The sequence below is a fragment of the Phaenicophaeus curvirostris genome, unplaced genomic scaffold (assembly GCF_032191515.1).
Source record: "Phaenicophaeus curvirostris isolate KB17595 unplaced genomic scaffold, BPBGC_Pcur_1.0 scaffold_277, whole genome shotgun sequence".
Taxonomy (NCBI): Eukaryota; Metazoa; Chordata; class Aves; order Cuculiformes; family Cuculidae; genus Phaenicophaeus; species Phaenicophaeus curvirostris.
The window spans coordinates 141,098-161,090 of record NW_027206891.1 but is presented as its reverse complement, the minus strand read 5'-3'; the positions used below and the strand labels follow the sequence as shown (position 1 = coordinate 161,090).

Below are 19,993 nucleotides of genomic sequence, written 5' to 3'. Positions count from 1 at the left end.
CCCCCTGTCACCCATGGGGTCCCCTCTGCCCCCCGTGTCCCCTCCCCATCACCTCTAGGGACCCTGTGTCCTCCCATGTCCCCTCCCTGTCCCCTGTGGGGTCCCCTGTGAGGTCCCTGGGTGTCCCCCCCCACCACCCGTCGGGTCCCGCTCTGCCCCCCGTGTCCCCTCCCGATCACCTCTGGGGTCCCCGTGTCCCCTTCCTGTCACCTGTGGGGTCCCCTCTGTCACTGGGGTCCCCCCCCATCCCTTGTGTCCCCCCGTGTCCCCTCCCTGTCACCCATGGGGTCCCTTCTGCCCCTCGTGTCCCCTCCCTGTCACCTCTGGGGTCCCCTCCCTGTCACTCGTGGGGTCGCCTCTGCCCCCACGTTCCCTCCCTGTCACCTCAAGAGACCCCATGTCCCCTCTACGGACCCTATGTCCCCCCCCATGTCCCCTCCCTGTCCCCTGTGAGGTTCCTGGGTGTCCCCCCCCATCACCCGTGGGGTCCCCTCTGTCATTGAGGCTCTCTCCCTGCCCCCTGTGGGGTCCCTGTGGGTCCCCCATGTCCCTTTCTGTCACCTCTGAGGTCCCCTCTGCCCCCCATGTCCCCTCCCCATCCCCTCTGGGGTCCCCGTGTCCCCTCCCTGTCCCTGCAAGGTCCCTGGGTGTCCCCCTCCATCACCCGTGGGGTCCCCTTCTGCCCCCCGTGTCCCCTCCCCATCACCTCTAGGGTCCCCATGTCCCCTCCCTGTCACCTCTAGGGACCCTGTGTGCCCCCCATGTCCCCTCCCTGTCCCCTGTGAGATCCCTGGGTGTCCCCCCCCATCACCCATGGGGTCCCCTCTGTCATTGGGGCTCCCTCCCTGTCCCCTGCACGGTCCCTGTGGATCCCCGTGTCCCCTCCCCATCACCTCTGGAGTCTCCGTGTCCCCCACATTCCCTCCCTGTCACCTCTAGTGTCCCCATGTCCCCTCCCTGTCACCTCTAGGGACCCTGTGTCCCCCCTCATGTCCCCTCCCTGTCACCCGTGGGGTCCCCTCAACCCCCCATGTCCTCTCCCTGTCCCCTGTGGGGTCCCCTCTGTGCCCCCATTTCCCCTCCCTGTCATCCGTGGGGTCCCCTCTGCCCCCCATGTCCCCTCCCTGTCTCCTGTGTGGTCCCCTCTGCCCTCCATGTCCCCTCCATGTCCCCTGTGGGGTCCCCTCTGTGCCCCTATGTCCCCCTCCCTGTCCCCTGTGGGGTCCCCTCTGAGCCCCTATGTCCCCTCCATGTCCCCTGTGGGGTCCCCTCTGCCCCCCATGTCCCCTCCCTGTCCCCTGTGGGGTCCCCTCTGCCCCCCATGTCCCCTCCCTGTCCCCTGTGGGGTCCCCTCTGTGCCCCTATGTCCCCCTCCCTGTCATCCGTGGGCTCCCCTCTGCCCCCATGTCCCCTTCCCTGTTACCCGTGGGGTCCCCTCTGTGCCCCTATGTCCCCCTCCCTGTCACCCGTGGTGTCCCCTCTGCCCCCATGTCCCCTCCCTGTCACCTCTAGGTACCCTGTGTCCCCCTTCATGTCCCCTCCCTGTCCCCTGTGGGGTCCCCTCTGCCCCCCATGTCCCCTCCCTGTCACCCGTGGGGCCCCCTCTGTGCCCCTATGTCCCCCTCCCTGTCACTCTTGGGGTCCCCGTGTCCCCCCCGCCCTGTCCTCTCCCGGTCCCCCCGGTGTCCCCCTGTCCCCCCCCCGTGAGGGTGACCCTGAGCCGCTGACCCGGGGAGGCCGCGGCGGGGAGGCGCTTCCTGAGGAAACCCTGGGCCAGCGCGGCCACCGCGGCCACCGCGCCCACAGCCACCGCGGCCACCGTCACCGCCACTGGCACCGCGGCCACTGCCACCGCAGCCACCGCAGCCAGAGTCACCGCAACGGCCACAAGTGCCACCGCCGCAGCAGCCAGAGTCACCGCACGGTGCCCGGTGTCACCGTCACCGCACCAAGTGCCACCGCTGCAGCAGCCAGTGTCATCGCACAGTGCCCGGTGTCACCATCACAGCGTCCACTGTCACCATCACAGCATCTAGTGCCACCGTGACAGCAGCCAGAGTCACCGCACGGTGCCCGGTGTCACCGTCACCGCACCAGGAGTCACCACCACGTGTCCAGTGCCACCTCGACGGTGCCCAGAGTCACCGTGACAGCAGCCAGTGTCACCGTCACAGCAGCCAGAGGCACCGCACGGTGCCCGGTGTCACCGTCACTGCACCAGGAGTCACCACCACGTGTCCAGTGCCACCTCGACGGTGCCCAGAGTCACCGCAACAGCAGCCAGTGTCACTGTCACAGCAGCCAGAGTCACCGCACGGTGCCCGGTGTCACCGTCACCGCACCAGGAGTCACCACCACGTGTCCAGTGCCACCTCGACGGTGCCCAGAGTCACCGTGACAGCAGCCAGTGTCACTGTCACAGCAGCCAGAGTCACCGCACGGTGCCCGGTGTCACCGTCACAGCATCCACAGTCACTGTGACTGCATCCAGTGTCACCATCGCAGCACCGGGGTCACAACAACGCGTCCAGAGTCACCGTGACAGCAGCCAGTGTCACCGCACGGTGCCCTGAGTCACCGTCACAGCACCAGGTGTCACCACTCCATGTCCAGTGTCACCATCGTGGCGCCTGGTGTCACTGTCACCGTGCCCAGTGTCACCACAACAGCAACTGGGGCCACCGCGCAGCGCCGGGAGTCACCATAACTCACCCAGTGTCACCGTCACAGCACCCAGTGTCACCATCACAGCACCTGGAGTCACCGTAACTCACCTGGTGTCACCGTCACTGCGCCTGGAGCCACCACACAGCCCCGAGGGTCAGCGCCGGCGCTGCCGCAGGACGGGGTAGGTGCCCCACTTGGGCAGGGGGGTGGCACGATGGGGACCCAGGGCCACCGTGGGGACAGGGGGAGGATCCCGGGGCCACCGCAGGTCCCCGTTGGGGGTCTTGGTCCCACACCAGGTCCTGGTTGTGGTTCTGGTGCCACCACGATCCCAATTGTGGTTCTGGTTGTGGTTCTGGTGCCACCACAGTCCCGGCTGTGGTTCTGGTCCCTCCATGATCCCAGTTGTGGTTCCTGTTGCGGTGCCACCAGGACCCCAGTTGTGGTTCCTGTTGTGGTTCTGGTTGTGGTTCTGGTCCCACCACGATCCCACTTGTGGTTCCTATTGTGGTTCTGGTGCCACCATGGTCCCAATTGTGGTTCTGGTTGTGGTTCTGGTGTCACCACGATCCCACTTGTGGTTCTGGTGCCACCACGGTCCCGGTTGTGGTTCTGTTTGTGGTTCTGGTCCCACCACGATCCCACTTGTGGTTCCTATTGTGGTTCTGGTGCCACCATGGTCCCAATTGTGGTTCTGATTGTGGTTCTGGTGCCACCACGATCCCACTTGTGGTTCTGGTTGTGGTTCTGGTGCCACCATGATCCCGGTTGTGGTTCTGGTGCCATCATGATCCCAGTTGTGGTTCCTGTTGTGGTTCTGGTTGTGGTTCTGGTCCCACCACGATCCCGGTTGTGGTTTCTGTTTGTGGTTCTGGTGTCACCACGATCCCAATTGTGGTTCTGGTTGTGGTTCTGGTGCCACCACGGTCACAGTTGTGGTTCTGGTTGTGGTTCTGGTGCCACCACGATCCCAATTGTGGTTCCTGTTGTGGTTCCGGTCCCACCACGACCCCGGCTGAGGTCCCGGTGCCACCGCGCTGTCCCCGCAGGCGATGCCGCTGCTGAGGAAGGCACCGAAGGAGGAGGAGGAGGACGGGGACCCCTTCTCGGCTCACCCCGAGAGCCGGTACCGGCGCCGCGCCACCCTGGAGCGCCTGGTGGGCCTGGCGCCCTTCGGCCGCGCCCGCCGCGCTCCCGCCAAGGCCGGTGACACCGAGAGGCCGCGGCGCCGCTCCGAGGACTTCGGGCTCCTGCGGCGCCTGCCCGGGTGGCGCCGAGCGGGGGACGAGGCCCTCGGGGAGAGGCCCAAGCGGAGCTCCCTCCTGCGCCTGGCGCTGGGGCCACGGGGACACCGCGCGTCCCTCGGGGACCGGGCGGCCACCGCCGACGGGGACACCGATGGGGACGGAGACAACGGCCACGAGGCCACCGGGAAGGGACGGGAACCGCTGTCTGGTGAGGGGAATGGGACAGGGGGACGTGGGGACCTGGAACATGGAACACGGAGACGGGGACATGGGGACGTGGGATGTGGCCATGGGGACATGGGGACATGGGGTTATGGGGATGGGGACTTGGGACGTGGGGACATGGGATATGGGGACGTGGGATATGGGGACGTGGGACATGGGGACATGGGGCATGGGGACATGGGGACATGGGATGTGGACATGAGGATGTGGGTCAAGGGAGTGAGGACATGAGATGTGGGAATTGGGACACGGAACATGGAGATGGAGATGAGGACATGAGATGTGGCCATGGGGACATGGGGATGGGACATGGGGACAGGGGATGTGGGGATTGGGACACGGGGACAGGGACATGGGGACATGAGGACTTGGGATGGGGACATGAGGACGTGGGTCATGGGGATGTGGGAATTGGGACATGGAACATGGAGACGGAGATGAGGACATGAGATGTGGCCATGGGGACATGGGGATGGGACATGGGGACATGGGATGTGGGGATTGGGATATGGGGACAGGGACATGGGGACATGAGGACTTGGGATGTGGACATGAGGACATGGGTCATGGGGATGGGGACATGGGGACATGGACATGGGGACATGAGGACTTGGGATGGGGACATGAGGACATGGGTCATGGGGATGGGGACATGGGGACATGGGGATGGGGATATGGGGACATGGCATGTGGGGATGGGGACATGGGGACTTGGGATGTGGACATGAGGACATGGGTCTTGGGGACAAGGACGTGGAGATGGGGACATGGGGACATGGGATGTGTGCATAGGCACAGGGACATGGGTCATGGGACATGGAGATGTGGATGTGGGGACATGGGACGTGGGGATGGGAACATGGGGACATGAGATGTGGGGATGGGGACATGGGAATGCAAGGATGGGGACAGGGACATGGGACATGGCGATGGGGATGTGGACATGGGAAGTGGCCATGGGGACATGCAACATGGGATGTGGAGATGAGGACGTGGGTCATGGGGATGGGGACACGGGGACATGGGACATAGAAATGGAGACATGGGGACATGAGACATGGAGATGGGGTCTTGGGGACATGGGGATGTGGGTCATGGGGATGGGGACATGGGGACACGGGACATGGAGATGGGGATGAGGGTCAAGGGGACATGGGGACATGGGACATGGGGATGAGGACTTGGGATGTGGACATGGGGATGTGGGTCATGGGGATGTGGCCATGGGGACAGGGATATGGGACATTGAGATGGAGACATGGGGATGTGGGTTATGGGGATGGGGACATTGGATGTGGGGATTGGGACATGGGACACGGACCATGGAGATGGGGATGAGGACGCGGTATGTGGGGTTGTGGATACGGGGATGTGGAACATGGGATGTGGCCCCAGGGTCATGGGGATGGGGACGTGGGATGTGGCCATGGGGACATGGAGATGGGGATGAGGACGCGGTATGTGGGGTTGTGGATACGGGGACGTGGAACATGGGATGTGGCCACGGGATCATGGGGATGGGGACGTGGGATGTGGCCACGGGGACAGGGACATGGGACATTGAGACATGGGGACATGGGGATGTGGGTTATGGGGATGGGGACATTGGATGTGGGGATTGGGACATGGGACATGGACTATGGAGATGGGGATGAGGACGCGGTATGTGGGGTTGTGGATATGGGGACGTGGAACATGGGATGTGGCCACGAGGTCATGGGGATGGGGACGATGACAGACACGTGGCCATGTGGACACGGGAGGTGGGAACATCCTCATGGGCCTGTTGGGCATCGGGTCATGGGGATGGGGACATTGGATGTGGGGATTGGGACATGGGACACGGACCATGGAGATGGGGATGAGGACGCGGCATGTGGGGTTGTGGATACGGGGACGTGGAACATGGGATGTGGACGTGGGTCATGGGGATGGGGACGTGGGATGTGGCCACAGGGACAGGGACATGGGACATTGAGATGGAGACATGGGGACATGGGGATGTGGGACATGGGGATGGGGACATTGGATGTGGGGATTGGGACATGGGACACGGACCATGGAGATGGGGATGAGGACGCAGCATGTGGGGTTGTGGATACGGGGACGTGGAACATGGGATGTGGCCACGAGGTCATGGGGATGGGGACGATGACAGACGTATGGCCATGGGGACACGGGAGGTGGGAACGTCCTCACGGGCCTGTTGGGCGTCGGGTCATGGGGATGGGGACATTGAATGTGGGGATTGGGACATGGGACACGGACCATGGAGATGGGGATGAGGACGCAGTATGTGGGGTTGTGGATATGGGGACGTGGAACATGGGAGGTGGCCACGGGGTCATGGGGATGGGGGCATTGGATGTGGGGATTGGGACATGGAGATGGGGATGAGGCCACGGTATGTGGGGTTGTGGATACGGGGACGTGGAACATGGGATGTGGCCCCGGGGTCATGGGGATGGGGACGATGACAGACGTATGGCCATGGGGACACGGGAGGTAGGAACGTCCTCACGGGCCTGTTGGGCGTTGGCTCATGGGATGGTGGCCACCAGAGCCCACGCGGCCCAGCCAGGCCCAGGCTTGGCCCCCTGGCGCCGCGGTGGCACGGCGGGCGTCCCCGAGCCCCTCTGGGTGCCCGTTTCCGCAGTGCTGGAGATCCTGGAGCTGATCCAGCGCCGGGAGCTGGTGTTGGCGGACGCGCAGATCATCGCGCTGGAGGCCGAGGGCTCGAGCGGGCGGCAGGCGCGGGACGTGGCGCTGCTGTACGAGGCGCTGCTGGCGCAGCTCTGGGCCGTGGCGGGCGAGGCGGTGGCGGCGCCGGGGCCGTACCCGCCGCTGGGCGCCGTCGTCCGCGTGCTGGAGCAGGAGGAGGCGGCGGACGCCGCGGCCGGCGGCGCCGGGGAGGCCGCGGGGGCTGCGGCGCCGCTGGCAGGAGGCGGTGGGGCGCGCGGCCGCCGAGCGCCTGGCGCAGGTGGCCCCGGGGGCCGGGCTGGGGGCGCGGTTGGCGGCGCTGGCGGCGCGGCTGCTGGGGGATCTCGGCGCCGTCCGCAGCCACGTGGCGCCCGCCTACCCGCCCCGCTACGGAGCCTTCGGCGTCTACGCCCGCGGCTACCACCGCGCGCTGGCGCAGCAGCTGGCCGCCCTGGCGCAGAAACCCCTCCCCGTGCCCGACCTCTACCTGCTGCTCGACTGGCACAGCAACACCTACCCCAGGTGAGGCCCCGGGGACCCCCGGGGACACCCAGAGCCCCCCAGGGCCCCCCAGTGCCACCCTGTCCCTCCCAGTGCCACCCAGTGCCCCCCAGTGCCACCCAGTGCCACTCAAGGTGACCCAGTGCCCCCTAGTACCCATCAGTGCCACCCAGTGCCCCCCAGTGCCACCCTGTCCCTCCCAGTGCCACCCAGTGCCCCCCAGTGCCACCCTGTGCCACTCAAGGTGACCCAGTGCCCCCTAGTACCCATCAGTGCCACCCAGTGCTCCCCAGTGTCCCCAGTGACCCCCAGTGCCACCCAGTGGCACCCAGCACAACCCAGTGCCCCCCAGTGCCACCCTGTCCCTTCCAGTGCCACCCAGTGCCTCCCAGTACCCCCAGTGCCCCCCAGTGTCCCCAGTGCCACCCAGTGACCCCCAGTGACACCCTGTCCCTCCCAGTGCCACCCAGTGAGCCCCAGTGCCCCCCAGTGACACCCTGTCCCTCCCAGTGCCACCCAGTGCCACCCAGTACCCCCTGTGCCGCTCAAGGTGACCCAGTGTCCCCTAGTACCCACCAGTGCCACCCACTGCAACCCAGTGCACCCATGGGACCCCCAGTGCCACCCAGTGCTCCCCGGTGTCCCCAGTACCCCCCAGTGCCACCCAGTGCCCCCCAGTGCCACCCTGTCCCACCCAGTGCCACCCAGTACCCCCTGTGCCACTCAAGGTGACCCAGTGCCCCCTAGTACCCATCAGTGCCAACCAGTGCCACCCAGTGCTCCCCAGAGCCCCCAGTGTCCCCAGTGCCACCCAGTGCCGCCCAGCACAACCCAGTGCCCCCATGGGACCCCCAGTGCCCCCCAGTGCCACCCAGTGCCCCCCAGTGCCACCCAGTACCCCCTGTGCCACTCAAGGTGACCCAGTGCCCCCTAGTACCCACCAGTGCCACCCAGTGCCCCCCAGAGCCCCCAGTGCTCCCCAGTGCTCCCCAGTGTCCCCAGGGCCACCCAGTGGCCCCCAGTGCCACCCAGTGCCGCCCAGCGCAACCCAGTGCCCCATGGGACCCCCAGTGCCACCCGGTGCAACCCAGTAACCTCAGTGCCCCCCAGTGCCTCCCAGTATCCCCAGTGCCCCCCAGTGCCCCCCTGTGATTCATGGGATCCCCTGGCACCCAGTGCCCCTACGGGACCCCCAGTGATCCCGTGCCCCCAGTCCTCCCCTGTGCCCCCCCAGTGCCGCCCAGCACAACCCAGTGCCCTCCAGTGCCACCCAGTGCCACACTGTCCCTCCCAGTGCCACCCAGTGTCCCCCAGTGCCACCCAGTACCCCCAGTGCCTCCCAGTGACCCCCAGTGCTCCCTGGTGCCACTCAGAGCCCCCCAATGCCCTCCTCTGTACCCCAGTGCCCTCCAGTGCCCCCCTGTGCCCCCTGTTCTCCCTGTGCCCCCCAGTGCCTCCCTGCCCCTCCCAGTGCCACCAGTGACCCCTGTGCCCACCAGTGTCCCCCAGCGCCCCTCAGTGCCACCCAGTACCCCCAGTGCCCTCCCAGTGCCCCCCTGTGCTCCCAGTGCCCCCAGTGCCCCCAGTGCCCCCCTGTGCCCCCCTGTGCCCCCAGTGACCCCAGTGCCCCCTGTGCCCCCAGTGCCCCCCAGTGCCCCCAGTAACCCCAGTGCCCCCTGTGCTCCCAGTAACCCCAGTGCCCCTCTGTGCTCCCAGTGCCCCCAGTGCCCCCAGTGCCCCCAGTGCCCCCTGTGCTCCCAGTGCCCCCAGTGCCCCCTGTGCTCCCAGTGCCCCCAGTGCTCCCAGTGCCCCCAGTGCCCCCAGTGCCCCCTGTGCTCCCTGTGCTCCCAGTGCCCCCAGTGCTCCCAGTGACCCCAGTGCTCCCAGTGCCCCCTGTGCTCCCAGTGACCCCAGTGCTCCCAGTGCCCCCTGTGCTCCCAGTGACCCCAGTGCTCCCAGTGCCCCCTGTGCTCCCAGTGCTCCCAGTGCCCCCAGTGCCCCCAGTGCCCCCTGTGCTCCCTGTGCTCCCAGTGCCCCCTGTGCTCCCAGTGACCCCAGTGCCCCCAGTGCCCCCTGTGCTCCCAGTGACCCCAGTGCCCCCAGTGCCCCCCTGTGCCCCCTGTGCCCCCTGTGCCCCCAGTGCCCCCAGTGCCCCCCTGTGCTCCCAGTGACCCCAGTGCTCCCAGTGCCCCCCTGTGCCCCCAGTGCCCCCTGTGATCCCAGTAACCCCAGTGCCCCCCTGTGCCCCCCAGCGCTCCCAGTGCCCCCTGTGCCCCCAGTGCCCCCAGTGCCCCCCTGTGCTCCCAGTGACCCCAGTGCCCCCAGTGCCCCCTGTGCTCCCAGTGACCCCAGTGCCCCCAGTGCCCCCCTGTGCCCCCTGTGCCCCCTGTGCCCCCAGTGCCCCCAGTGCCCCCCTGTGCTCCCAGTGACCCCAGTGCTCCCAGTGCCCCCCTGTGCCCCCAGTGCCCCCTGTGATCCCAGTAACCCCAGTGCCCCCCTGTGCCCCCCAGCGCTCCCAGTGCCCCCTGTGCCCCCAGTGCCCCCAGTGCCCCCCTGTGCTCCCAGTGCCCCCAGTGCCCCCAGTGCCCCCCTGTGCTCCCAGTGCCCCCAGTGCCCCCAGTGCCCCTCTGTGCTCCCAGTGCCCCCAGTACCCCCCGTTGCTGCCCAGTGCCTCCCAGTGCCCCCAGTGCCCCCAGTGCCCCCCTGTGTCCCCCTGTGCTCCCAGTGCCCCCAGCGCCCCCCAGTGCCCCCCCTGCCCCCCAGTGCCCCCCTGTGCCCCCCCTTTCCCCCCCAGTGCCCCCAGTCCCCCCCAGTAACCCCCCGTGCCCCGTACCCCGTCTCTGGGGCGCAGGGAGGTGCTGGGGCACCCCGAGGTGGGGGCGCTGCTGCAGGCGCAGGCGCTGGGGCCCCCCCTGCCCCCCGAGACCCAGCGCAGCCTCGAGAGAGACTGCATCGCTGCCGTCAAGGTGCGGAACTGGGGCGGACTGGGACGGACTGGGAGGGGACTGGGATGGAACTGGGATTGGGATGGAGCTGGGATGGGACTGGGATGGAGCTGGGACTGGAACGGGACTGGGATGGGACTGGAACGAGACTGGGATGGGAAGGGACTGGGATTGAAATGGGACTGAAATAGGACTGGGATAGGACTGGGACAGACTGGGATGGGACTGGGACAGTACTGGGATGGAGCTGAGATGGAACTGGGGTGGGACTGGGACTGGACTGGGATGGGACTGGGAGGCACTGGTAGGCCCTGAGAGGCCCTGGGAGGCACTGGGATTCACTGGGAGGCACTGGGAGGGCACTGGCATGGAACTGGGAGGCACTGGGAGGCACTGGGATGGAACATGCAGGCATTGGGAGGCACTGGGAGGCACTGGGATGGAACTGGGAGACACTAGAGGGGCACTGGGAGGCCCTGGGAGGCCCTGGGAGTCACTGGGAGGCCCTGGGAGGCTCTGGAAGGGCACTGGGAGGCGCTGAGAGGCACTGGGATGGAACTGGGAGGCCCTGGGAGGCACTGGGAGGCCCTGGGATGGAACTGGGAGGCACTGGGAGGCACTGGGATGGAACTGGGATGGAACTGGGAGGCACTGGGAGGCACTGGGAAGCCCTGGGAGGCCCTGGGAGGCACTGGGATGGAACTGGGAGGCACTGGGAGGCACTGGAAGGCACTGGGATGGAACTGGGAGGCACTGGGAGGCACTGGGAGGCACTGGGAGGCACTGGGAGGGCACTGGGAGGCACTGGGAGGCACTGGGATGGAACTGGGAGGCACTGGGAGGCACTGGGAGGCCCTGGGCTGTCCCGCAGGCCAAGCTGGAGGTGGCCGCGGCGCGGGAGCTCCAGGTCACCGAGGACGCTTGGGCCGACGAGGCCTCCAGCCCCGACCTCACCGAGGGCCTGGCCACCCGCGTCACCGCAGTACGAGCCACGGGGTGGGGGGGGGGGGGACACGTCCCCTGGGGTGGCGGTGGCCCTGTCCCCAGGGGGGTGGTGGCCACGCTCCTGGGGTGGTGACCGTGTCCTTAGGGGACCCCAGGGTGGTGGCCGTGTCCCCAGGGTGGTGGCCGTTGTCCCCAGGGATGGTGGTCATGTCCCCAGGGGGGTGGTGGTCATGCTCCTGGGGTGATGACCATGTCCCCAGGGGAACCCAAGGACCCATCCTGTCTCCAGAAGATTCCAGGGTGGTGGTGGCCATGTCCCTGGGGCAGTGGCCATGTCCCCAGGGATTGTGGCCATGTCCCCAGGGTGGTGGCCCAGTCCCTAGGATGGTGGCCATGTCCCCGGGTTGGTGGCCGTGTCTCCAGGGGATTCCAAGGTGGTGGTGGCCCAGTCCCTAGGCTGGTGGCCATCTCCTCAGGGGGGTGGTAGCCATTCTCTTGGGATGGTGACCATGTCCTTAGGGGACCCGAGGGTGGTGACCGTGTCCCCAGGGTGGTGGCCCTGTCCCTAGGCTGGTGGCCGTGTCCCCAGGGATGGTGGCCATGCCTCCAGGGGATTCCAAGGGGTTGGTGGCCATGTCCCTGGGGGTGGTGGCTGTGTCCCCAGGGTGGTGGCCGTGTCCCCAGGGTGGTGGCTGTGTCCCTAGGGTGGTGGCCATGTCCCCAGGGATGGTGGCCATGCCTCCAGGGGATTCCAGGGGGGTGGTGGCCGTGTCCCCAGGGTGGTGGCCATGTCCCCAGGGATGGTGACCATGCCTCCAGGGGATTCCAGGGTGGTGGTGGCCGTGTCCCCAGGGTGGTGACTGTGTCCCCAGGGATGGTGGCCATGCCTCCAGGGGATTCCAGGGGGGTGGTGGCCGTGTCCCCAGGGTGGTGGCCATGTCCCCACCCCACGGTCCCTGTGCCCCCAGCTCCTACGAGCCCACGTGGACCGAGCCCCCCAGATCACCCCCGAGTTCGGCATGGAGATGGCCCAGAGCCTGCTGGGCGTGCTGGTGGCCTTCCTGCACAGGTGGGACACGGCGGGGGGACATGGAGGGGACAGGGTGGCACGGGGACACAAGGGGACATGGCAGGATAAGAAGGGACTACGGGGACACAGGAACATCAGGACACGGTGGCCCTGGGGTGGCCACAGGGTCTTGAGGATGAGAGGGAACAGGGCATGGGGACAGGGCTGGGGACACTGGGAAGGGACAAGGATGAGGGGGGTCTGGGTGCTGGGTCCCCTGGGTGCTGGTGTCCCCCGGGTGCTGGCGTCCCATGAGTGCTGATGTCCCCCTAGGTGCTGGTGTCCCCTGCGTGTGGGTCTCCTGTATGTTGATGTCCCCATGGGTGCTGATGTCCCCCGGGTCCTGGTGTCCCTTGGGTGTTGATGTCCCACTAGGTTCTGGTGTCCCCTGGGTGTCCCCTGGGTGCTGGTGTCCCATGAGTGTTGGTGTCCCATGGGTGCTGAGTCTCCTATGTGTTGATGTCCCCTGGGTTCTGGTGTCCCCTGGTTGTGGGTCCCCTGGCTGCTGGTGTCCCCTAGGTGCTGGTGTCCCCATTGGTGCTGATGTTCCCATGAGTTCTGGGTCTCCTGTGTGTTGATGTTCCCCTGGTTGCTGGTGTCCCCTGGGTCCTGGGGTCCCCTGGGTTCTGGTGTCCCCTGGCCGTGTGTCCCCTGGGTTCTGGTGTCCCCCAGCCGTGTGTCCCCACGGTGCGTCTGAAGCCCTTGGTGCCTCAGTTTCCAGCGCAAGGTAGAACGGTTCCTGGAAGCCCCTGGAGAAGCCGCCCCGACCGACAGCACCACCGCCCAGGCCATCGCGCTGGCCAACTGCTGCGTCCCCTTCAGGTGAGGGAACCCCGAGAACCCCACCACCCCACCTCCCTGGGGGTCCTGGGGGCACCCACTGACCCCCCGCCCCCGGCAGGGCCTTCACCGAGCGCCTGGCCGAGTTCGGACACCCCGAGAGCGAGGAGCCGCGGCGCCAGGCCCACGGCGCCCTGGACAAGGTCACGCGGCTCTGCAACCACCTCCTCACCCAGAAGCTCTTTGAGGACCTCAAGGTGACCACATGGCGTGGAGGGGGCGGCCAGGGAGGGGACACCAGGGCGCGAAGGTCATGGGGACCTTCAGTTGGATGTGGAGCTGGAGATGCTCAAGGTCATGGGGACCTTCAGTTGGATGTTGAGCTGGAGATGCTCAAGGTCGTGGGGACCTTCAGTTGGATGTTGAGCCGGAGATGCTCAAGGTCGTGGGGACCTTCAGTTGGATGTTGAGCCGGAGATACTCAAGGTCGTGGGGACCTTCAGTTGGATGTTGAGCTGGAGATGCTCAAGGTCATGGGGACCTTCAGTTGGTTGTTGAGCTGGGAGATGCTTGAGGCCGTGATGGTCATGGTGATGACTCCCCCATCTCCCCCCCAGCCATACTTCAACAAGCTGATGAAGCGCAAGTGGCTAACGAGCTCGGAGGCCTTCGACACCATCGTGATGCTCATCACCAGCTTCTCCCAGAAGCTGCGTCCCCTGCGCCCGGAGCCCTACCAGGTGGGTTCCGGCTTTGGCCACCAGACGGTGACCGCCGAGCGCTGGTGGCATCTATTAACCCTTCGCGCCGCAGGGGCTGCTGAGCGAGGTTCACCGGCGGGTCCTCATCGAGTACGTGCGGGCGCTGCTGCAGGTGCGCCTGGTCTGCACCTCGGCCAAGATGCGAGCCCGGGTGGCCACCCGCCTCGGAGACGAAGCCCGGCAGCTCCGCGAGCTCTTCAACCGCTTGGTGAGACCTCTGCCCGCTCCCACAGGGGCTCGGGGGGACCAGACATCGGGGACAGAGCTGGGGGACAACCCTGGGTGGTCATGGGGACCTTGGATGGATGTGGATCTGGGTGATGCCCATGGGGTCAGTTGTGGGCCCCTCACCACAAGAAGGATGTTGAGGCTCTGGAGCGAGTCCAGAGAAGAGCCCGGAGCTGGGGAAGGGGCTGGAGAAGAAGAGGAGCGGCTGAGGGAGCTGGAGAAGAGGAGGCCGAGGGGAGAGCTCGTTGCTCTCTCCAACTCCCTGCGAGGAGGTTGTGGAGAGGAGGGAGCTGGGCTCTTCTCCCGAGGGGACAGGACGAGGGGGAACGGCCTCCAGCTCCACCCGGGGAGCCTCAGATGGGACATCAAGAGAAGATTCTTCACGGAAAGGGTCATCGGGCCCTGGAACAGGGAGGGGGTTGAGTCCCCTTCCCTGGAGATAATTAAAAGATGGGTACACGAGGTGCTGAGGGACATGGGTTAGGGGTTGATGGGATGGTTGGACTCGATGATCCAGTGGGTCTTCTCCAACCTGGTGATTCCATGTTTCTATGATTCTGTGATTCTCTGATTCTCTGGGCGCGACGGTCGTGGTGCCCGTTGGTTGAACGTGGGTGGTGCCAGGTGGCCGTGGTGACCACCCATGGGGTGGAGGGGGTGACAAATCCGAGGTTCTCTGCCCCGGCAGGACTCGGCCTCGCCCTGGCTGGACTCGGTGGTGCCGCGGCTGCGGGAGCTGCTGGTGCTGGAGGACACGGCGTCGCTGCAGATGGAGGTCGGGGTCCTGGTGAGGGACTTCCCCGACGTCCGGTGAGTCCTGGCACCCGGCAGTGGGGTGGGGGGGACACTAGCGAGATGCCACCTCCCCTAAGGCCCTGTGGGCAGGACACGGTGTCCCCAAGGCCACCAGAGCCCGGTGACAGGACTTCGCATCCGTCCTTCCCGGCAGACGCCGCCCCGGCTGCCGGTTCTGTCCTGGCCGCCCGCCGGGAAGTGGCCGCGGCCACTCGCCAAGTCCCCTCCCTGTCCCCGAGGGCCCTGGGGACCCGTGGCACGCGCGGCACGGCTGGAGGGAACCAGGCCCGGCCGCTACTGGGAACAGTTCAAACTGGGATGGGGGCCTGGGGTGGGGACACAGGGAATGGGGACGTGGGAGTTGGGGACATGAGATAGTGACACTGAGGATGGGGACACTGGGGATGGGGACACTGGGGATGGAGACACTGGGGATAGGGACATGGGAGATGGGGACATGGGATGGGGACACTGGGGATGGGGACATGGGGATGGGGATGGGGATGTGGGAGATGGGGACATGGGATGGGGACACTGGGGATGGAGATGTGGGAGATGGGGATGTGGGATTTGGGGACATGAGATAGGGACACTGGGGATGGGGACACTGGGGGTGGGGGCACCAGGAATTGAGGACGTGGGATGGGGACACTGGGGATGGGGACACTGAGGATGGGGACATGGGATGGGGACATGGGAGATGGGGACATGGGATGGGGACACTGGGGATGGGGACACTGGGGATGGGGATGTGGGAGATGGGGACATGGGATGGGGACACTGAGGATGGGGACACTGGGGGTGGGGGCACCAGGAATTGAGCTCACGGGATGGTGACGTGGGGGATGGGGACGTGGGAGATGGGGACACGGGAAATGGGGACATTGGGGGTGGGGACACTGAGGATGGGGACGTGGGAGATGGGGACATGGGAGATGGGGACATGGGATGGGGACATGGGAAATGGGGAAACTGGGGGTGGGGACACTGAGGATGGGGACATGGGAGATGGGGACATGGGGAAAGTGGACACAGGGGATGTGGACATTGGAGATGGGGACATGGGTGTTTGGGATGTGGAAGATGAGGACATGGGACGGGGACACTTAGGATGGGGATGTGGGAGATGGGGACACTGAGGATGGGGGCACCAGGGATTGAGGACGTGGGATGGGGACACAGGGAATGAGGACACAGGGCTGTAGCCATGGACATGGGATGAGGACACTGAGGATGGGGACATGGGACAGGAACACTGGGGATGGGATGTGGAGATGGAAACGTGGGAGATGGGGACATGGATGGGGACACTGAGGATGGGGACACGGGACAGGAACACTGGGGATGGGATGTGGGAGATGGAAACGTGGGAGATGGGGACATGGATGGGGACACTGAGGATGGGGGCACTGGGGATGGGGACACCAGGGACTGAGGATGTGGGATGGGGACACTGGGAATGGAGACACTAGGGATGGGGACATGGGATGGGGACATTAGGGATGGGGACATGGGTGATGGGGATGTGGGATGCAGACACTAAAGATGGGGGCACCAGGAATTGAGGATGTGGGATGGGGACACTGGGGATGGGGACATGGGACGAGGACCCTAGGGATGGGGATGTGGGACATGGGGAAATGGGAGATGGAGACATGGGATGGAGACACTGAGGATGGGGACACTGGGAATGGGGGCACCAGGGATTGAGGACGTGGGATAGGGACACTGGGAATGGGGATGTGGGAGATGGGGACACGGGATGGGGACATTGGGTATGGGGACACTAGGGATGGGGACACTGGGAATGGGGACACTAGGGATGGGGACACTAGGGATGGGGGCACTGGGAATGGAGAGATTGGGGATGGGGACATTGGTAATGAGGACATGGGGGATGAGGACATGGGACAGGGACACTAGGGATGAGGACGCGGGAGACGGGGACGTGGGATGGAGACACCAGGGGTGGGAACACCAGGAATTGAGGCCGTGGGATGGAGACCCTGGGATGGGAACGGGGTCACAAGGCTGAGGGTCCCCGTCCCACAGGCGCAAGCACGTGTCGGCGGTGCTGGACGTGCGGGGGCTGCGGAGCCAGGCGGCGCGGCAGGAGATCCTGGCGGTGGTGCGGGACCTGGAGCAGAGCGAGGCCGAGCCCGAGCTCCCGCGCCAACGCGCCTTCTTCTCGGAGCTTCCCGCGGCCCGCGAGGTGCGATGCCTGCCCTTCCAGCTGCCCCGCCTGGCGCGCCTCTCGCGCCTCCGTCTGCGCCCCCCGCACCCGCAGCCGCGGCCCTGAGCACCCCGGGGGGCGGGCACCCGGCCACGCGCACCCCCAGAGTCCCAGAGCTGGGGGACCCAGGGATGGGATCAATCCTGCACCCCCAGAGTCCCGGAGCTGGGGGACCCAGGGATGGGATCAATCCTGCACCCCCAGAGTCCTGGAGCTGGGGAACCCGGGGATGGGATCAATCCTGCACCCCCAGAGTCCTGGAGCTGGGGGACCCGGGGATGGGATCAATCCTGCACCCCCAGTGTCCCGGAGCTGGGGGACCCAGGGATGGGATCAATCCTGCATCCCCAGAGTCCCAGAGCTGGGGGACCCGGGGATGGGATCAATCCTGCACCCCCAGTGTCCCGGAGCTGGGGGACCCAGGGATGGGATCAATCCTGCACCCCCAGAGTCCCGGAGCTGGGGGACCCGGGGATGGGATCAATCCTGCACCCCCAGAGTCCTGGAGCTGGGGGACCCAGGGATGGGATCAATCCTGCACCCCCAGAGTCCTGGAGCTGGGGGAGCCAGGGCTGGGATCAATCCTGCACCCCCAGAGTCCCGGAGCTGGGGGACCCAGGGCTGGGATCAGTGCTGCACCCCAAACCTGGTTTGGGCTCCCCCCAAGTCTACGTTCAATCCTGCACCCCCAGAATCCTGGAGCTGGGGGACCCAGGGATGGGATCAATCCTGCCCCCCAAATCTGGGTGATGGGCTCCCCTCAAATCTGGGTTCAGCGCTGCACCCCAAATCTGGGGGCTGCACCTCAAATCTGGGTGCTGGCCTCCCCCAGGTCAGGGTTCAGTGCTGCACCCCAAATCTGGATGCTGGGCTCAATCCTGCACCCCAAATTTGGGGGCTGGGATCCCCTCAAGTCTGGACCCAATCCTGCACCCCAAATCTGGGTGCTGGGATCCCCCAGGGTTGGGTTCAATCCTGCTCCCCAAATCTGGTTGCGATGCTGTACCCCAAAATCGAGGCGCTGCCACCCACCCCCCTTGCCCCCTAGGGATATAAACGGTGTCGATGCTGAGTCATCAGTGTCCTTTGGTCCCCAGGGATGGGGACATGGGGACACGGGATGGGGACACGGGGCTGTCCCCAGGTTGGGGACACCAGGATGGGGACGTGGGGACAGGGGACATGGGATGGGGACACCAGGATGGAGACAGGGGACATGGGGCTGGAGGACATGGGGTTGTCCCCATGGACAAGGGACAAGGACACCAGGGATTGGGGACACCAGGAATGAGGAGAAGGGGGTGTCTCCATGGGTAACGAATGAAGATGCTGGACTTGGGGACAAGGGGAATGGGGACACTGGGAATGGGGACATTGGGGATGGAGATATTTGGGAATGGGGACATTGAGGATGGGGACATTGGGAATGGGGACACTGGGAATGGGGACATGGGAATATGGGCATATGGGGATAAGGACATTGGGAATGGGGGCATTGGGAATGGGGACCCCAGGAATGGGGACCCCAAAGGTATGGGGACACTGGGAATGGAGACATTGGGGATGGGGACATGGGGATATGGGGATAAGGACGTTGGGAATGGGGACATTGGGAATGGGGACCCCAAGGGTATGGAGGCACTGGGAATGGGGACATTGGGGATGGAGACACTGGGAATGGGGACATGGGGATGGGGACATTGGGAATGGAGACATTGGGGATGGGGACATGGGGATATGGGGATAAGGACGTTGGGAATGGGGACATTGGGAATGGGGACCCCAAGTGTATGGAGACACTGGGAATGGGGACATGGGGATGGGGACCCCAAGGGTATGGGGACAATGGGAGTGGGGACATTGGGGATGGAGACACAGGGAATGGGGACATTGGGAATGGGGACCCCAAGGGTATGGGGACAATGGGAATGGAGACATTGGGGATAGGGACATGGGGATATGGGGATAAGGACATTGGGGATGGGGACATTGGGGATGGGGACATGGGGATGGGGACATCAAGGCTGGGGACATTGGGGATGGGGACCCAGAGCTGGTTCCTCGTGTGACGTCTCCTCAGCCGTGGCCGCTCCGAGTGGGATCGGAAGGAAAAGGGGGTGACGGGGAGGGACGGGGAGGGGGGGGACACGGGGACAGGAGGGGGGGACAGGACGCCCGTTCCCGTCACAGTGGGGGAGGTGACACAGGTCACCGCCAGGATTGGGCCCTGTTCCATCCTGCCCCACCCCGATTTGGCACCCGGACCCGACACCTCGTGGGACACCTCGGGGTCCCCCCCATAAAAAAATAGGAGGAGGACCCCCAGGATGAAGCCACCAACCCCCCCTCAGTGTCCCTCCTGCCAGCGTCATTGTCCCCACTGGTGTCACGAGTGCGTCAGGTCTCAGTGATGCTTGGGGGGGGACACAGAGATGAGGCCACCGGGTGTCCCTGTGTGTGTGTGTCCCCCCCCCCTTCTCCCAACCCCCCCAAAATCACAAAAATAGGCGAGAGCTGGATCCGGAAAGGAAAGACTAAAAATATCTGGGAGCGGGGCCAGGGTCACCGTCCCCGCGTGGGAAGGGGACGACGGGGACGGAAGCGGCAGCGCCAGCCGGGGGGGGCGGGAAGGGCTGGGGGGGTCCCAGGGGTCACCCCGGGGCTGGGAAAGGGGGGGGGGACAGGGGGACGGGGAGGGGGACAGGGGGACGGGGAGGGACAGGGACATGGGGGGGGGGGGGGGCAGGGGGGTCACCATGTGTCACCATGCAGGGTCAGGGCCTTGGGGACAGGAAGGAAAAGCCACCAACCCAAAGACAGAGCCACCCAGAAGCTGAACTGGGAAAGGACCCCCCCAAACTGGGAAAGGAACCCCCCAAACTGGGAAAGGACCATCA

General features: G+C 65.8%; 1 protein-coding gene across 1 annotated transcript; it reads left to right on the top strand.

Annotated features, from left to right (window-relative positions):
• The first annotated feature begins 1,778 nt into the window (after positions 1–1,778).
• Positions 1,779–18,168, top strand: LOC138734852 (exocyst complex component 3-like protein 2). The gene is given in 13 exon segments (XM_069882669.1): positions 1,779–2,848; positions 3,717–4,122; positions 6,796–7,043; positions 7,045–7,361; positions 10,192–10,306; positions 11,157–11,267; positions 12,199–12,299; positions 13,014–13,121; positions 13,201–13,336; positions 13,697–13,819; positions 13,893–14,048; positions 14,757–14,878; positions 16,916–18,168. Coding segments are annotated over 12 exon segments (2,187 nt in total). The 5' UTR covers positions 1,779–2,848; positions 3,717–3,719; the 3' UTR covers positions 17,163–18,168.
• Positions 18,169–19,993: the final 1,825 nt, after the last annotated feature.